We start from the raw sequence: 18,527 nt of genomic DNA on the forward strand, positions 1-18,527 counted from the left end.
ATAGAACTGCAGGTCAACAACACGACGGAGGAAGCCAGGGAGGGAGGGAGGGAGTGACAACTTCCAATCATTGGTGCGCTGGCTTACAGCCACACACAAAAACCCATGAAACCTTTCCTCTCCCAGACTGATACTGAAAGACTCATATATATATGCTTTTATTACTAGCAGGTTGGATTATTGTAACACTCTCCAACTCCAACTGATTCAAAATGCTGCAGCACGTGTTCTTACAAAGACCAGAAGGAGGGTTCACATTACAGCAGTTTCACTTCACTACACTGGTAGTGAAATAGCTTCCCCACTTGCTCCAGCACGCATGCGCACAGCGCGCAAGCGTTGCTCCAGCACAATGTGCGCATGTGTGCTGGAGCAAGTGAGGAAGCTATTTCGTTTCTAAAGACCCTGAAGACTACACAAGGATTAATAAGTGAGGGTGAGAGGTGCCATGTGTGGTGTTGCCAAGATGAGAACCAGCCCTCTTACTGAGCAGCAACTGTGTTCATTACAGCCAGTCTGTGGTCTTTATCTGATCCAGTCTGACCCTGCTACACTGACCAGAGGGGAGAGGGAGGGGACAGCCAGATAAGGGGAGGCCATGACAGCTGTAGTGCTGCAGAGAAGGCGGGTGTCAGAGTACTACAGCGGAAAAGCTTATCTGCTCTGTTCACCTTGGTAAAGAAACGTGTGAAGTTCCTTTGTTTATGGGGAAATGAAATGTCAAGGCCACTGTGGGAGGTTTTCTGCATGGTTTCTGTGCTGACTAATGCGACGATTAGAATATGTTTAGAATATGCTTTCTGGATATAAAGTTACTGGTTTGAAAGTGAGACTATTCCTTTAAACCATATTACATATCCTAGCCATATAACCTCAACCCCCATTGTGTGAAAGTCCCAGGGCATGATACCTTGGAGTTAATCTCATATCCCCAATTGAAAAGATCTTTGAGATAAATGGCCCCAAGCTCTTGAAATCTGTCAAATAAGTAGATGGACAGGCTTACCATTATCCTTGTGGGGAAGGGCGGAGATGCTTAAAATGAATGTACTCCCTAGATTGGCTTTTATTTTCTCTGCTATACCGCAAACAGTACCTCAGACATGGTTTGAAGATATTAACAAAATATTTAGATTGTTTCTCTGGAAAGAGAAAAAGCCTAGAATCAGTCTTAGGAATGAGGGCGGGCTGGGAATACCAGACATGTATCTATATTACCTAGCATACAAGGGTTTTTACCCACTATCCTGAGCATATGACATGGGCAAAAAACAGGCATATATAGGTAGCTGGAAATGGCTGGAGCAGATGATGATATCTGAAAAGTGCATGGATGTTTCCTTAGCCTCCCTGTATCACCCTAAATATGACAAGTGCATCAATAATCCTTTGATCCAGTTTTCTTGTGAAATAGCTCAAGCAACACAGTAGTCTTAAAAACCAGTGGTCTGTCTACGCCCCCACCCCGTGTCCCTTATGGAAAAATCCATTATAGCTGGTGGGAACTCTTTGTAATGATCGATGGCAGAATAAAAATATTGCTGAGCTGGGTCAACTATTACACAATGGAGACTTAAGTCACTTTAACAAACTTAAATTGAAATTTGGCTTGAACAACTCCAATTTCCTCCAGTGTTTACAGATTAAGTCCATCTTGCTACACACAAAAAAAACATGTATTTTAGGCAACAATAAGAGTTGACATTAAATAACTAATAAATACATAATTAATCAGATTAATAATAAATAAATAAATAAAGATTAATAATAAAATAAATAACTACACTAAATAAATAATAAATACGATTAAAAGTATTTAGTTGTACTGTAAATATGTTTGTTTTGTTGGTTGTTGTCTGTTGTATATCTGTCCATTGTGATTGTGTGTATACTGTCTGTCAAAAAAAGCCAATAAAAAGACCTTTGATTAAAAAAGATATGAGGTCATATATTATGAGGTCATGGCAAAACATATTCAATAAACTTTATGATTAAGACATTAATATCAAACTTGTCCTGGAGATTGCATATGGCTGGCCTCCAACTCAGCAATATCCCATTCCACACTCACGTTTGCCACCTATTGGCCAACATCGCTGTAGCACTGCTGTAACTGGTGTCTGAGTGTCTAACTAGCTGATTTAATCTACTCACTAGAGGTTCCTCTTTGAAGCTTGACACCATCACTAAGAAGTACAGTAGACTGGAAGAACCTGAAGGTGTATTTTGGCTTTCCAGTTGTGAACACTAATCTAGTTCTAAAATACTGAAAATATTTTACATTACATTTGCTTTTGGTGGATATGGATGTTCTATAGATGCACAGAACAAGAACCTACTGCTTCTCTCGAGCAATAATGCAAATGTCTAATGTCATATGGTCAATGCAGTATGCAGCATGTCAATGCATAATTGATTGTTTCATTCCATGATAATCTTACAGTATGTTACATTTGGGCATACAGCATGACTGATAAATTGCTTTGATTGAAAATTATATAAATTAAAAAAAATGTGAGCTAAAAACATCAAAATTGCAATCACATATTCACCACACTTAATATGTAAAATGCTGAGGCCAAATGTAGGCTTCAACATTGATTTTGTTTTTGGCAAAAGAAAATGACGCATACGCACACACTCACAGAACGACACACTTACATAACATCGATCTTTGACAAGACCAAGGCTGAAGAGTCATTCATGCACATTGGGTGACACCTTTGCCACCAGTCATACAGTGATAGCCTACATGTTTGCATGCAAGGCTGGCTGCCCATCTCAGGTAGGCGGTGATCAATCCCCAGTACATTATAGAGAAGGGATATTGACAGCTGAGGGTAAGGTGACAGCATTATCGATGTAAGGGGTGAACAAATAATATCATGATTTTCTGGGACTAACGACTACCCCTCCCATCCCCAGTTGCTAGCCAAGCAAGCAGGGGAGAGGGAAACATGAAACTACCCAAGCCTCCATCATGGGATACGAAGACTGAGTCCTAATTGTAACAAGTGGTTATTAACTAGAGCTCAGTTTTTCCATTGGGGCTGCATTACCTGAGCATTCAATGCTGCTGACTCAAATACAAAGCTTAAGCTTAAACTGCACAAGAAGCTACAGTAATCACACAGTTCTCAGCTGTAAATGCGTCCTGCTTGCACTCCATGTCCTCGTCTCCCGATTACCTTCTCAATAATATAACAATCTACCTTTTGAACATATTAGGTTTAGTAATGTTTTTTGTTTTTTTTACCTTGTCTTTTACCTTGTCTTTCTTTTGCTTTTCGGATGCAAATTCAGCCGAATTGGACACTTTAAGTGACTTGGAGCGGTGTTGAGGATGCCGGCGCACGGACTCGTCCCTCCCGTATTTGACAGAGCCCCCGGGACGCATCCGGACCTTGCTGGTCCCTTGGACGCTGTTCACCCCAATCATCTTCAAAGAAGCAACTCCACACAACAGGAGAGCGAGAAACCGAGAGAGAGCGAGAGAGAGAGAGAGAACCCGAGAGCTCCTAGACGCACAGCTGTCCGAGAGACCCTGCGCTGTTCCAGCCCCTATAGCGGAGGTGGGGAGGGTGGGGAGGGTGGGCTGGTGGGCAGCTGGGAGGTAGCAGGATTCACTGAAGCCGGGGCGATGTGAGAGAGAGGGGGGAACGATCACAGACGAGTCCTCAGCCAGTCCTGTTCAAAGCACGAGCAGCGCTGCCTACTCCAGAATCACCAGGGTTTGGATTCAGAGCAATAGCTCCAGTGAGAGCCACACGTCAGTGACTGAGTTACACACAGACAGGGAGAAGAAGAGAGAGGAGGGAGGGAGGGAGGGAGGGAGGGAGGGAGGGAGGGAGGGAGGGAGGGAGGGAGGGAGGGAGGGGTGGAGAAAGAGGAGACCACCCCATCCCCTTCTGGGTGAGGTAATGGTGAGAACCTATTCATTTATATTCCAAATAGCAATACCACTGGCGTTGTTTGTGTGTGTGTGTGTGTGTGTGTGTGTGTGTGTGTGTGTGTGTGTGTGTGTGTGTGGAGGCCGACATACAGCAGGCAGACCAGGTCTGAATTAGCCTAGGGCAGGTGTTGATGGGCTCAGCAGGCTGGCGTTCACTCTAATCACAGATCTAAAGGAAGGCAACAACGACCGTAGAAGCAGCAGCATCTGCAGCATCCTGGCGCACCACTGACATTCAGGCTCGGTGAGAGTACTTTAGTGTCAATCCTCTACAGGCCACTGAGCATGGTGCATCAAAACAAGACCCCAGTTGTTAGGGCAGAATTCTCTCCCCTGTATCCGCGGTCATGTGAACACTTGACGCCTTCGCGGTCCGTTTAGCCAACTGAACCTAGCGAACTGAACCAATGGCGAAGAGAACACCCGCGGTGATAGATTTTATGGGGAGATCCGGCGGAAACGATAATCTGGAGTAATTACCAAATCTACAGTGTGATTAAATGCGATTAAATAATTAATTACTTCTTAGGATTACACAGCTGGTTCCAATCATTCCGACATGCAGGGTATAAAGTGACACACTAGATAAGTGAAAGCAATGAACCAGAACTACTATGCCCATCAAGTCTGAAATACCCTCCCACCTACACCACCTCCCTCCCTTCCCCCTACCACCCCCAGCCTCCCTCCTAACCCCCCCATACACACACACACACACACACACACACTCACTCACTCACTCACTCACTCACTCACTCACTCACTCACTCACTCACTCACTCACTCACTCACTCACTCACTCACTCAAAAATGTGCCCAAATAATCAAAACACACGCCAACAAGACATATTACCCTGAAAGACTAGACATCAGGGTTAAGAAACGTGATTTAACTGTAATTTCAGTTAGCAACAAAGGTTAGAAAATTGGTGTCTGACTTTTCTTGAAGTGATATTTCTCCACACCCACAAGGATGCCTGAGACCTACCTCAGTTTTCTGATATACTGGGGAGAGCGGAGCTAAAAAAGCACAGGGAATAATATAGTGTGAGTGAGCACACCATAATGTCTGTGCACTGCTCCACTGGCCATGGCGTGCCTGATGTGAATGATATGGTCTGTGTGACTGGTAATGGGGATAAAATAGAATAGCCCATTTAGGACCAGCTTACAGCTTTTCAATAGGAAATGTATTGCCAGGTTCCGTGGAATTCTATCAGAAATATCAATGGCAGTGGAATTGGCTCATTGGTCTAATGCTCGCCAACTCTAATCTCAATATTTACGAGAGCAATCTGACTCCATTTCTACATAACTTGTATAATTCCGCTATGGAACGGTCATTGTTCCAACATTTCACTTACAGATCTTAAACCATGATGTTTGAAACATGCTACCAAGTAGCCATATAATTAATCACATTGCACTTTGTTTTTAAATGTACACTAAAAAATGTATCATACCCTGTGGACATATGAATTAATTGATTTGAAGAGTTGGCACATTGCAGCAATTTGAGAAAAGTATTGCCTTAAGACAATAATCTCTTTCATCTAGTGGCAACATCTCTTTCCACTGGGCTTCATCTCTTCAAAATGCCATAAACAAATTGGAAATATGATACATAGGAAACATTAAACCATATCTCCCTATACCCACTACAGTTCCCCGTTCTAGTCCTTTCTTATTCTTTGCGTCAGTGGTGTCAGGTTAGTCCAGGCATTGTGGTCACATGCCACTCAACCAGGCTTCATGTGATCACTGACCAGGCTGCATCCTCTGGCCCATCTGTTCTTCGGCAGGAGAGAATGTTTCTGAGCCATTTATCCTGCCGTCCCCTGCAGCAGCCCAGCCTCCCTCCTAACCCCCCCATACACACACACACACACACACACACACACACACTACTCCGCTTCTCAGAGCTCCGCCTCCCTCCCACCACAGCCTGAGGTACTTGGTGTTTTTAAGAAACAGAGATCGACACTAGAGATCCAAACATTCACTTCATTCTCAGAGGTCTTCCAGTGTCTGATGGAGACATCAAGCTAAATCAGAGTCTGTTTATTCCCATGTGTTCCAGACAGCATTAATCACAGTAGGGTGAAGGGAGGAAACTGTAATAGCACAATTCAATCTTAAACTGAGACCATCAACAGGAGTTTAAAAGGTATTTTGATGTATTTATGCTCATACCATTAAATAATACACTTCAGCATAGATGGATGTTGATATTTGGAATGAAGCAATGGATGTTGACATCTGAACGTATAAATGTAAATGAATGTTGGTGGTGGTCGGAGGGGCCGTAGGCGCTGATTGGCAGCCACGCTTCTGTCAGTCTGCCCCAGGGCAGCTGTGGCTACAGATGTAGCTTACCACCACCGGTATGACTGTCTGAATGAATACTGGACTCTGTAACGCGCTCTGGGTATCATGAAGGGCGTTATATAAATCCAATTCATAATGAAGTAGTCATTCGGCCCTATGACTAAATATGGGCAGGCTGCTATGACCCACTGTTGTGCAATCTATACGCACAGACTTCCTTTTACATTACATTAGTCATGTAGCATGTGCTTTTATCCAAAGCGACTTAATAATAATTGCATTTAACGTAGTGTACCGTACTTGCCAGACATGCATAACACAGTGACTACAGTGCAGTCCATCGCCAATCCAGGGGGAAAATAGCAGAAGCAAGACTGACACCAGGGCTACTCCTTTTTTATTTATTTTTATTTAACCTTTATTTAACCAGGCACGCATTTAAAAACAAGTTCTTATTTACAAAGGCGGCGTGGTAAAAAGCCTCTTGAGGGAAAGGGGTTCGGGGCCCAGTCTGGCAGTCCCTTTAGGCTCAGTAACATTGTGACTAGGGATGGGACGGTTACCGGTGTCGCGGTGAAAACTGTACAACCGGTTAAATCATTTCATTTCATTTATCAAGATAACCGTGCATAAATAAAATAAATAAAAAAATAAAAAGAAGATAACCGTGCATGACTACGTCACTGAAAAGTCATACTAAATGCTGTCTGACTTTGAAAAACCTGCTAAATGCTTTCTGACCCTCTTCTCCGTTCAATTCTCTGCGCTACGATCGTTGTTGGTGCCGAGAATATTGTCGTCGTCATTCGTCAGCAACAATCCGATCGTAGCGCAGAGAATGTGAGCCGGAGAATAGCAGGCTGCGCGCTGGCCTGTGCGCATGCGTGCTGGAGCAAGTGGGGGAGAGGCGTGTAAAGATCATATTACAGAGGCTAAAGACCCCGTATTTGAACACCACAACAATGCCTCGAGTTGAGGAATCTCAACTGTCGATTCATCCAATCTAATTGATGAAAACAACCGTTTAGCGGCCGAAAATAGATTTTGAGAAACTGCATTCTCGGTGCCCCGATCACCGTCATTACATGGATATACTGGCTCGCGCTGGATTTTAAATTTCTTCTACAGGCCTCCGAACTACACCAAAGTGATCTCGGTGAGTCAAACTTCTTACAATATGTCGTAAATAAGGTCCAGGTTGTCAAAAACGAGCATTGCCCTTTAACGTTCCCTATGTACATGTGAGCCACTAACTTGACCTCTGGTCAGGAGTTCAACACGCAGCTGATCGGCGTTGACTATAGCTAGACTGAGGACAATCATCAAATTAGCTCAAAAATGTCTACTCTAAAAAAAGAGGAAGATCGACAACGAAAATCGCCAGTTCAATCAGGAATGGACTGAGAAATATCTATTTACTACGATTACTACAAACGACTACCATATCAGTATGCTTGCTGTGTAACGAGTCTATTGCTGTCTCGAAGGAGTAAGATTTGAGAAGACACTTCAACACAATACTCGAACTTCAAAAATTTTCCAGAAGGATCGGATGCTCGCAGACTAGAGGTGCAGATCCTAACCACAAACTATGAGCAGAGACGAGCTATCATGGCCCGGTCGTGTTCCGAGGAAGAGAGGACTACAACAGCCTCCCTCCACGAAGCATGGATTCTCGGCAAAAAGAAAAAGCCGTTCACTGATTCAGATACTGTGAAAGAATGCATGCTAGCTGTTCTAGACGACGTAGTGAGGAAGGAAAATGTCCGATACAACTGCAATTAGAAGACTGAAAGCACTAGCAACGGATGTTTTTGAAAACTCTTTTGGACAAGCTAAAAACGGCTGAGGTAATGTCACTACTAGCTCGTCTTGCTGCCCTCGCGCCACAGATGAAACCACTGCACTGTCTGATACACCAGAGCGTACTCTGCAGGAAGCTAAATGGTGAGTTAAAAGGCACTATGGACAATATAATGTCTTTGATCAATTTCAAGCCTACAGCACTGTTTGTTTTATCAAACTTTTATCTGATACGTCAGCCGAGCACAGTGATTTACTTGTACATAAAACATAACATAAACTATGTTATGTAACGTTATGTTATGCATCAACCGCAGTGTTTGAGTGTCTTTTCAAGTAGGCAATATTTTATGGCAAACCATTGTATCTGGCACTCATAACGTAGCTAGTGCTGCATAGTTACTAGGCTAATATGTATCTGCTGAAAGATGCCATGTTGTCTAGTGAAGACAGGATCATTATTACTGAGAGTGAAGTTAGACGCACTTTCCAGCATCTTAATGCTAGGAAAGCTATGGGCCCCGATTTGATCAGCCCCTCAGTCATTAAAACCTTTGCCACAGAATTGGCCCCCGTCTGGCAACCAATTCTTCAATACAAAGCCGACAATCCTCATCCCACCCCACAACTCTAATTGACAGCCCACATAAAACCACTCCCTAAAGAGAACAATCCCAAAGAGCTAAATGATTACCGGCCAATAGCATTAACTTCTGTCATCATGAAATCACTGGAGAAAATGATGGTCCATCATCTCAACAATGCCATAACTCACAGGACCCTTTTCAATTTGCTTACAAGCAAGGTCGTAGCACACAGGATGCAGTGTCACACTCACACTCAGGTCGTAGCACGTAGGATGCAGTGGTCACACTCACACTCGATATCTCCTCTCCAAACATCTCAACAATCTCAAGTCATATACCAGAGGTCTCTTCCTAGATTTTTCCTCCGCTTTCAATACAATTCAGCCGGCCCACTCATCTCCAAAATGTTGAAGTTACAGGTTAACCCACACATCATCCACTTCTATTCACACCTTTCTTACTGGCAGAACTCAGCGTGTAGATGTGAATGGAACTCTCCTCCCATCAGGACCAGGGTTGGTGCAGCGCAGGGTTCTATCAGCTCAGTACTGTTCACCCTTTACACGTCCCATTATACTACCAGTGAGGCCATTATACTACCAGTGAGGCCAATCAGTTTCCCCTTAAATACTCAGATGACTCTACCTTGATATCCCTGCTGACGGACGACCCAATATGACAATTCATACTTTTCAGGAGCTGCATTACTAAAAGGCGCAATGAAATGTGGAAACAAAACTGATCCTGAAGAGCCGCTCTGGTGTAGCACATTCCATCTAAGCCGATATGACACAAATTAAGATCTGAGAGCCAAGTCACCCTGAAGGCTAGTGTGTCCCAGGAGCCCCGCCAATGAGGCATATAACTGACTATGGCCCCAGTTTGTCATGTTAACTAGAGAATCAATCTCTCTGTGCTTCAGCGGGTGCCACTGGCACTGTAACCATCTAAATGGGGACGAGCTGTACGATAGTAAACAAGCCCTTGTACAGGAACAGCCTTTCTCTTTCTCACAATTTAGAAGGAACTGGACAGATTAGCTATTTGTGGGTGGAAGCGGTCAGCTAAAGATAGACACGAGCTTTGGATTTAAATCTTTTGATAGAGCTGGTCGACCTTTGCATTCGAACATCATGGCTGCGACAGCTGTGCCCTTCTGCCATTAAAACTACATGCGCTTGACATAAGCACTGGCCCGGTGCGGTCTTGAATACCTCCGGGCCAGTAAATAACGCTTTTCAATGGCCCGCTCAGGCCAGTGCAAATATAACTTTGAGATCACATATACAGTATATGCTACAAGCTTACAATTGTCTTCCCATAATAAAACACATTGAGATATGCGCTACTATGAATGGTTTTGGGAGAATAGGCTGCAGTCACATTCCACAAAGGCAGAGAGCACAGAGACGCAATGATCACAGGTGCGCTCAGTCCCGACGCTTTCCAGGTTGAACGACACGTTTTCTCTGTGTGACCCAATCAGCAGTGTTCCAACACACCACCGTTTAACGTTTGCTACATTTTGTCGGGGCTGAAGTTCAACTCGCCCCAGCTGTAAGCTTCGCGGGACAAAAAATCAAACCTCTTGAGCCTTGATTGGCCGTGGTAACACGCCAGCACGAGACCTTGAATGTGAAGATTTCTGAAGAAACCTGGCAACAACTGAGATAAAAAAATAAATAAAAAACTTTCACCAGAAGCACTGCGCGATAATGACAGGACAGGACAGGACAGGACAGGACAGGACAGGACAGGACAGGGCAGGGCAGGGCAGGGCAGGACAGGACAGGACAGGACAGGACAGGACAGGACAGGACAGGACAGGACAGGACAGGATAGGACAGGACAGGACAGGACAGGACAGGACAGGACAGGACAGGACAGGACAGGGCAGGGCAGGGAGAAGGACAGGACAGGACAGGACAGGACAGGACAGGACAGGACAGGACAGGACAGGACAGGACAGGACAGGACAGGACAGGACAGGACAGGACAGGACAGGGCAGGGCAGGGAGAAGGACAGGACAGGACAGGACAGGACAGGACAGGGCAAAGGCAGGACAGTGCAAATGACCATCACTAGACAGTAAACAATTAACAATTGATTTAATCTGTATCAAATTGTGTTCTGTCTGAGTTCAAACTACATTTCATCTTCTGTGAAATGATACATTCACTGTACATCCTGATACTGTAGATGTATAAAACATAACCCTAACCCACATTGATCAAAAAAAACAATACACAAATTAAGGATTCTTTATAACCTGCACCATTACAATAAAGAAAAAAAATATTGGTGCAATAGAAATGTTGAAGCCACTTGTTTGCAAACCTAGTTAGAAGGGCAATAAACCTAGTTAGAAGGGCAATAAGATCCTGGGTCTCCTCAGACAACGTGATCACAGAGGCGCAGATCATAACATTACTATTGCATGGTTGGGACAACCCCAGCTGTGAAAGGTCAATCTATGTCCGTCTTCTCAACAAAACAACTCGCACTATGGCAATGAGCAAGCCTGCTTTCACCTTTAACCATTTAATCATAATCACAATCATTAAATGTGCTGCAAAACAAAAACACACAGTACAGGCATATCATAAAGGTACTGGTACATTAATTGGAGTATGTAACTAGAGTACATCTACAAGTGGGATATGTGATACAGCATCATAAGACCCTGTTTAATATTGCATGACACAGGTGCCCATATTTCCAAATGCACTCTCATGTTTGACCATCACATGGTCGCTGGCTGATTACTAGCTAGACTAGTTGAATTAATTTGATGTGAGACGGTTCTTTAAAAAAAAATAAAAAAAAAGCGACAGCTTTTGACAGCTAATTATTCTGATTCGTATTCAGAAGTGGGCGGGGTTTAAACCGGAAGTCGGTTCAAAACGGTTTAAACTGAGGGGAAATGTCATTTCTTTAGCCTAATATTAATTGGCATTGCAATTGCTGTGCTTTCAACACATCAGAATTGCTGTTTATATATATTATTATTATTATTATCATTAATTATGAAGTATAATTCCTCCTCATCATCATCCTGTATGTTTTTATTTTAACAGGTGTCAGAACCCCACCACCACCCTTAACTGGGGGACATTCTACATTTAGTTAGAAACTGAAAAACATTTTTCTAAATAAAAAAAAGTCCTCACAGCAACTTTGCTAGAACAGCTATAGTAGCCCTATTTCTCCCGTGTCATAATATCTAATATATTATCTGCAACCATGTGACACAGGCAGCGTGGTGTAGCCTACTAGTAATGGTTTTCACAAACCCAGCAATAAACATGTATTACTGTAAATATAATTGAAATTAATTCTAAAATTAAATGTAGCCTATCCGAATGTATAAAAGCAATAACTCACGAGGGTTGTGGTACAGTATATGGCCAATATACCATGGACTGTTCTGGTCGAGGACACTCGGCTGCGCCTCGTGCCTCTGACCGCAGCACAACCCATAGTATATTGGCCATATACCACACCCTTTCATGAGTTATTGCTTCATTATTGTACCCTATTCATACTAAATGCACTCTGGTATCCTAGGGGGAAAGAGGGAGAGAGGACTTGCTGCTTTCTTATATATCAATCACTGTCTCATTATTTTATCCATGTACATATTCAACCACTGCACATGCTTATCTGACAGGTGTCAGTGCATCACTCGTCAGAATCACCTCCTCCTGCAACTACCCACACTGTACCCAGGCACACATGACCCGGTCAGAAACACCACTACCAGTTATGCCACCGAAAAGCTCTCTCTTTGATGGTGCAAGTGGGCGATATTTATCCTAAGGAGTGACTTCATTCATGGACGGAGGTCTGTGTTCTCTGGGCACCCTTTCTAGTGTTTTGAAGGTAATGACTGAGGTCTTTGTTGATAAGGGATTAAGCGTTTGTGAATATGGTTATAAAAGAGATCTACAGTATCTAGCTGAATATTTTCACTTGCCCTTGACACCCTGTGCAACAGGACACAATTAGTCACAGGATCTGAAACAATAACAATATGGTGATATTAGCTTAAAGAAACAGCTTAATGCTCAAGCAATTTCCACACGTCTGTTAGATTAAGTAATTCAAGTATTTTGCTTCAGAGTGGAACTGAGCCTACTTTTAATGTTGATGAGATAAGATAATATCCTTGATGCGAGTGCATTTGTCACCTATTCGCAGGGGTTCTTGAGCCCGCCAACCATGAAGCATGTAAAAGGACAAAGTCATCCATCAGTATACAGTACTTGAAGGGGAGCTCCAATCTCTCCTCACGAAATGCCAGACATTGGCTCAAGGTCCAGGAACTTAACCTTGTGCCATAATGAGCCATCCACCTGGGTACATAATGAGCCATCCACCTGGGTACATAATGAGCCATCCACCTGGGTACATAATGAGCCATCCACCTGGGTACATAATGAGCCATCCACCTGGGTACATAATGAGCCATCCACCTGGGTACATAATGAGCCATCCACCTGGGTACATAATGAGCCATCCACCTGGGTACATAATGAGCCCTCCACCTGGGTACATAATGAGCCATCCACCTGGGTACATAATGAGCCATCCACCTGGGTACATAATGAGCCATCCACCTGGGTACATAATGAGCCATCCACCTGGGTACATAATGAGCCATCCACCTGGGTACATAATGAGCCATCCACCTGGGTAGGGGTTCAGTTTTCCTCCAACAGCAACATACTGAGCACCTTATGCTTTGTTCACACTGCAGCCCTACAGCTCAAATCAGACTTTTGTAATTCTGACTGTTCAAACAGCAGTTAAAGGTGACATTATCTGATCTCTGAACATTCAGACGGCCATGGCTATTCTAGTTGTAGCCCGGAGTCTCGCCCTCACGTGGATGTAATCTACCCTAAGAGAAGCTGAAAAGTTCCGTCTACCTCTCTCACAAAATATCAACATGCAGTTGTTGTAATAGCATTAGCCTACAGGCCCGTCATGGATCACACTTAAATAACCAAAATGCGGTAGAAAGTATCCTAAATCTTCTGAATAAAGAGGTGGTGAAAACTGACAACAGTTTTGCAAATATTGAAGTGCAATATATGTAGTGCAGTCCCTTTCTACTTCTGCCTAACATTAATGTGCTGAGTTCCCAAAATGACTGGATGAAAAAGTGGAGAAGCTTGCCAAGACAACTAGCTCATCCAAACTGGCATAAGGCAATACGGAGGAGGCACAGTGGGGGCTTTGCTATGCTAGAAACAGTCATCATGCCTACCATTTGGTCCAGTCCAATGCCAAGGAGTGTTATTGCCAAATGCTAGTCGATGCAAGAATTTGCTGCAAGCGTGAGGTATGCATTGATTTTATTACAGAGGGGGAGGGCTGGGGAATTGTTTAATTTGTTTATTTCTGCTGAGAAATTACTTGGCAAGAGATAGCCCTAGTCATTTCCTATTTTCCTGGGCCGTGGAGCTAATGTCCAATGGGGCCGAGTTCAGGTTCAGCCACACCTAGTGTGCCAACACCGGATAATGTGTTTGAATGACAATGGGAGGAGATTAGACAGCAGGTGTTGTTGTCTGTTTCACTGAAATTAGAGCAAAGTATGCTGCTGCTGGTTCATTAAGCCACAATATTCCATTATCGATCTCTTCTTGCAGGAAAAAAACACAAAAGTCCAAAATCCCTCTGCAATGAAAATACTGTTTTGATGGACTTATGGAATTTTGTATCCATTTTACATGTAAGAAAAGTGTTCACCTCTTACTGGCTAGTTGTAATACAGTGTAGCTCACCACAGAGCACAGCAGCTGCCATAATATTAGTGTACTGTAATAGATCGCTCCTTGTTTTCCTGGTTTGATGTTTCACTGGAGGGGGGGGCAGACCCAAAGACCTGTACGCTGTCTCCAATGACAGGAGCCAACTAGCACTAATTAATAAAGGGGTAGAAAGTTTTTGTCCTTCAGTTGTAAGTCATACTGAATATCAGGTTAATGCAGCTGAATAGCCAGGCCGAGTGCTCTTGGGCGGCTCGGGGGATCAGATTGTTATTTGAACAGTGTGGACCAAGAGTTGTGTTACCTGGTCCAACGGAGGTCTCCTCTTTCACACAAGCGCTCTATCCGTCTTATCTGACTCATGCCATCGTGACCCGCCTTAAGATTTCACAACAAGATCCTCAATCACTCATACACAGCCATTGACAGTTACGTACGTAGAGAAACAGGACCTACCTTCAGGAGCTCTCGGTGGAAATCTTGTCCTCCATTAAGCCCGTCCAGGTTATTGATGAATTCCTGGCATGTCATCTTCTTGCCGATATTCTGAAAGGTGTTGGAAACCATTATAACTCTGATAATGGGAGCGCACACTGCTATTTATCAGTCACACATACCCTGGTTAACTCTAGCCTAGCAACAATTACATCATTGGAGATATTGACAGGGGCGGACGCACATAAGCATACAGTAGTGAGTGTAGCAGGACATGTTTATGTCCCCCCTTTAGAATAGCCCCTAGATCCAACCCTATGTGGATAGATTTCTCATTCACGGTTAAAGCATAAAAGTATAAAATGCAGCGTCCTGTATAAAAAAACAATGAAAACACTTTTTACATACACACCAAGCCCCCAAATTCTAACATAAAATGGCATCTGGGGATGAAGTGCTAGCATCTTATTGAATTAGAAGAATTAGAAGACAATCAATTGTCTCTCACTTGTTTCCATCTAAAGAGATCACTAAACCAAGGTAGTATTTTTGGTTCTGAGGGAGTATATAGGTTGCTGGTGGTATACCAAGGTACAGTAAGGTGGTAGCACAAAATATTACAAAATGGACAAATCATGATAACAGGTTAATTTGGAACAATAGCCGAATACTGTAAATAACACTTAGCAGCGTATGTTTCAACCATGCTCCTGATATTTTTCCACTCATCTGATGATGAATTTTAAGATTTTACATTTTTGTAATATTTCTTCTTGTAAACTTCAATTACATAACATGAGAGTGGATGCTCCATCCAATATGATCCAAGAGCACTTACTATCATCCCAACTCCAAGCTTCCTCAATACTAGCGCTTAATATTTAAGTCATAAATTCTACAAGGCCTGTGTTGTTTTTTATATACAATTATTTAACAAATATAGTTTTAAGTAGACAAGGAACTAAGATCCCATCTTGCGTGAGTGGTGGCAATTAGCAGCAGAGGTGAGATTATCTCAGAAGTTGCTCCAGTCACCTTTCTGCTAGGACCCCTGTGTTCACCTTCTGGATTGGCTCAAGCCCCTGCCTACACGTGAGCACTTCCTGCACTAGAACACTGTCTAATGCTGAATAACACAGTTCCCTGACAAACATTAAAGCACTGACGTGTTTTAAAGAGACCATTAGACGGACTGCAGGGGAACGTCACGTCATATGATCCAAACGATGAATCAGCAACATTATCGCTGAACAACTGACCCAGTAAACACGATTAAAAACTGGCTCAGTGCTAGTTTCCTGCAAGGAATATTGACTAAATCCTAGCCAAAAACAGATTTATCCAACACATCATGCAATACAGACACGGACACACTCACCCTCAACCATACTTGAATTGTAATTCGTCAAGGGACATTTTTCCAATTCAAATTCAATTCACATTACTGACATTTCATTTTCCACCTGCTCTCAAAATCCTAAAATAATTTTGCCACCATGAATAACCAAGTACCCTCAATGTTACATTGCTATCATTAACAAGATGGAGCTTTTTAAATGGTTATAGGGCGCTTTAATAGGCTGTTTGTAATGTACAGTAAGCTTTTTAAATGGTTATAGGGCACTTTAATAAGCTGTTCATAATGTAGAGTAAGCTTTAATAGGCTGTCCATAATGTACAGTAAGTTTTAATAGTCTGTTCGTAATGTACAGTAAGCTTTATATTATGAAAAAGCACTGCAACCATTACAAGGGACAAAAGATGGGACAAGCGGATAGCTACAGTGAATACTAACATAATGAGCAGACGGTGTTTTGTTCCAATGACTGTACAGTTCCTGCCAACGCCAGACAAGTTTGTACTGTAGGTGGAGAGCACTGACAAATGCTCCGACTGGCACAAGATTTCCAAAGGCGACAGAACTGGGTTTGATCTAGAGAGATGGAAATTCTGATTCATATGAAATAATGCAAAGAAAGGGACAAATAAAATTAAAAATTAAAAAGCTTGTTTGGGGAACAATGCTTTTGTTCTGATTGTCTTCTGAATAATAGAAAGAGATGTCTATTTATCCACATTAACGCAATCTCTGATTCACAACAACTGGCAATATTATAGTGAAGCCTGTTGACTCAATGTAAAAACAGGAAGAGAATGGCTGAGAACTGTAAAAACAGGAAGAGAATGGCTGAGAATTGCTCACACCTCCAATGACAACCCTTGGCTTTGCCTCACAGAGAACATAAATATATTTTCAAGTGGTCTTCAAATCAATTCACAGCCAGTTGTTTTCACCCAAGGCACATGAAAATATCACTTTGGCACAATGCTGCGTCTCTTAATGGGCTTGAAGGTGTTTCAATGATTCCTGTCTGCACAGCCATGCAGCCAAGGCTGGATTATAGAAATGTGTCTCATTGTTCTAAATGGGCCTGGTGTGTCGTGAGCCCAGCACAATCCTGCCTGAACCACAGGAATAAAGAAACAGTACTCTCTAGAAGGGAACAGGTAATAAAGAAACAGTACTCTCTAGAAGGGAACGGGTAATAAAGAAACAGTACTCTCTAGAAGGGAACGGTAATAAAGAAACAGTACTCTCTAGAAGGGGACGGGTAATAAAGAAACAGTTCTCTCTAGAAGGGAACGGGTAATAAAGAAACAGTACTCTCTAGAAGGGAACCGGTAATAAAGAAACAGTACTCTCTAGAAGGGAACGGGTAATAAAGACAGTACTCTCTAGAAGGGAACGGGTATAATTCAAACAGACTTGAATATACAGTAAGCTCTCCAGTAAGGTAAAGTATAGTTCAAAAAGACTAATATACAGTAATCCACTTGCACTGCTTTTGACAGCCAGACTGCCCTGCATAAGAAGCAAGGCAGTAGTGCAGTGCTCTGTGGTATTTCTGAGTGCCGGGGCTGATAAGACACACACACACACACACACACACACACACACACACACACACACACACACACATATATATATATATGCCTACGGTCACCTGTTGAGTAGAGGCACTAGCAGATAGAACACTAAAAACACATTCAATTTCCATTCTAAAAGGTAAAATATTTCTCTATGAGAGTTTTGTGGGGTTCGTGTGAACACATCGCTCCAAACTTGATTGGACCCACATCCCTGTTGAGTTGATTTATTGAGAGGCGGCAAAATGCCTGTCCTCCAACTGTCCCTGCCCCATCTGAGCAGCAGAGGGCTCGTTGGTTCTCCACAGGAAGTGTTTATATGAGTTCATCATTCACCCATTCTAAAGGACGGGGTAAATCCTCTTAAAGTGATAGATTAATTTGAAATATTGCTGTAGGCCTCAACCTTGAATGGGGAGTAGAGGATGCTGAAGTCATTATGAGGAAGACGTCTACTACTACTACTACCACCTCACTGTACTTTTAACATTCCCCATAGTTTTAAATGTAGGCATGTGTGTGTTAAGGCAGTAGTTTCTTCAATCATTAATGTCTTAATAATTAACAAATCGACAACCATTTCACCTATCTCTGTTAATCTTAATCTGTTCAAATGTGTCTGTTAATCTTGCTAATTTATTTAAGATAATCAAATACAGTTGATGTGTGTTGGGGACAGAGATCAGCAGGGGGGACCAGGGACATTTTATTCTTGT

At 42.8% G+C, this 18,527-nt stretch overlaps 1 protein-coding gene across 2 annotated transcripts in view; it reads right to left on the reverse strand.

The window, feature by feature from the left end:
• Positions 1-18,527, reverse strand: part of psd3l (pleckstrin and Sec7 domain containing 3, like) — a 61,622-nt gene that overhangs the window by 18,201 nt on the left and 24,894 nt on the right. For both annotated transcript variants that reach the window (XM_084442729.1, XM_084442728.1), the window contains exon 7: positions 14,905-14,994. In XM_084442729.1, coding sequence (XP_084298855.1) covers positions 14,905-14,994 — 90 coding nt within the window. The remainder of the gene's footprint in view (positions 1-14,904; positions 14,995-18,527) is intronic.

The sequence above is a fragment of the Borostomias antarcticus genome, assembly GCF_949987555.1.
Source record: "Borostomias antarcticus genome assembly, chromosome: 8".
Lineage (NCBI taxonomy): Eukaryota > Metazoa > Chordata > Actinopteri > Stomiiformes > Stomiidae > Borostomias > Borostomias antarcticus.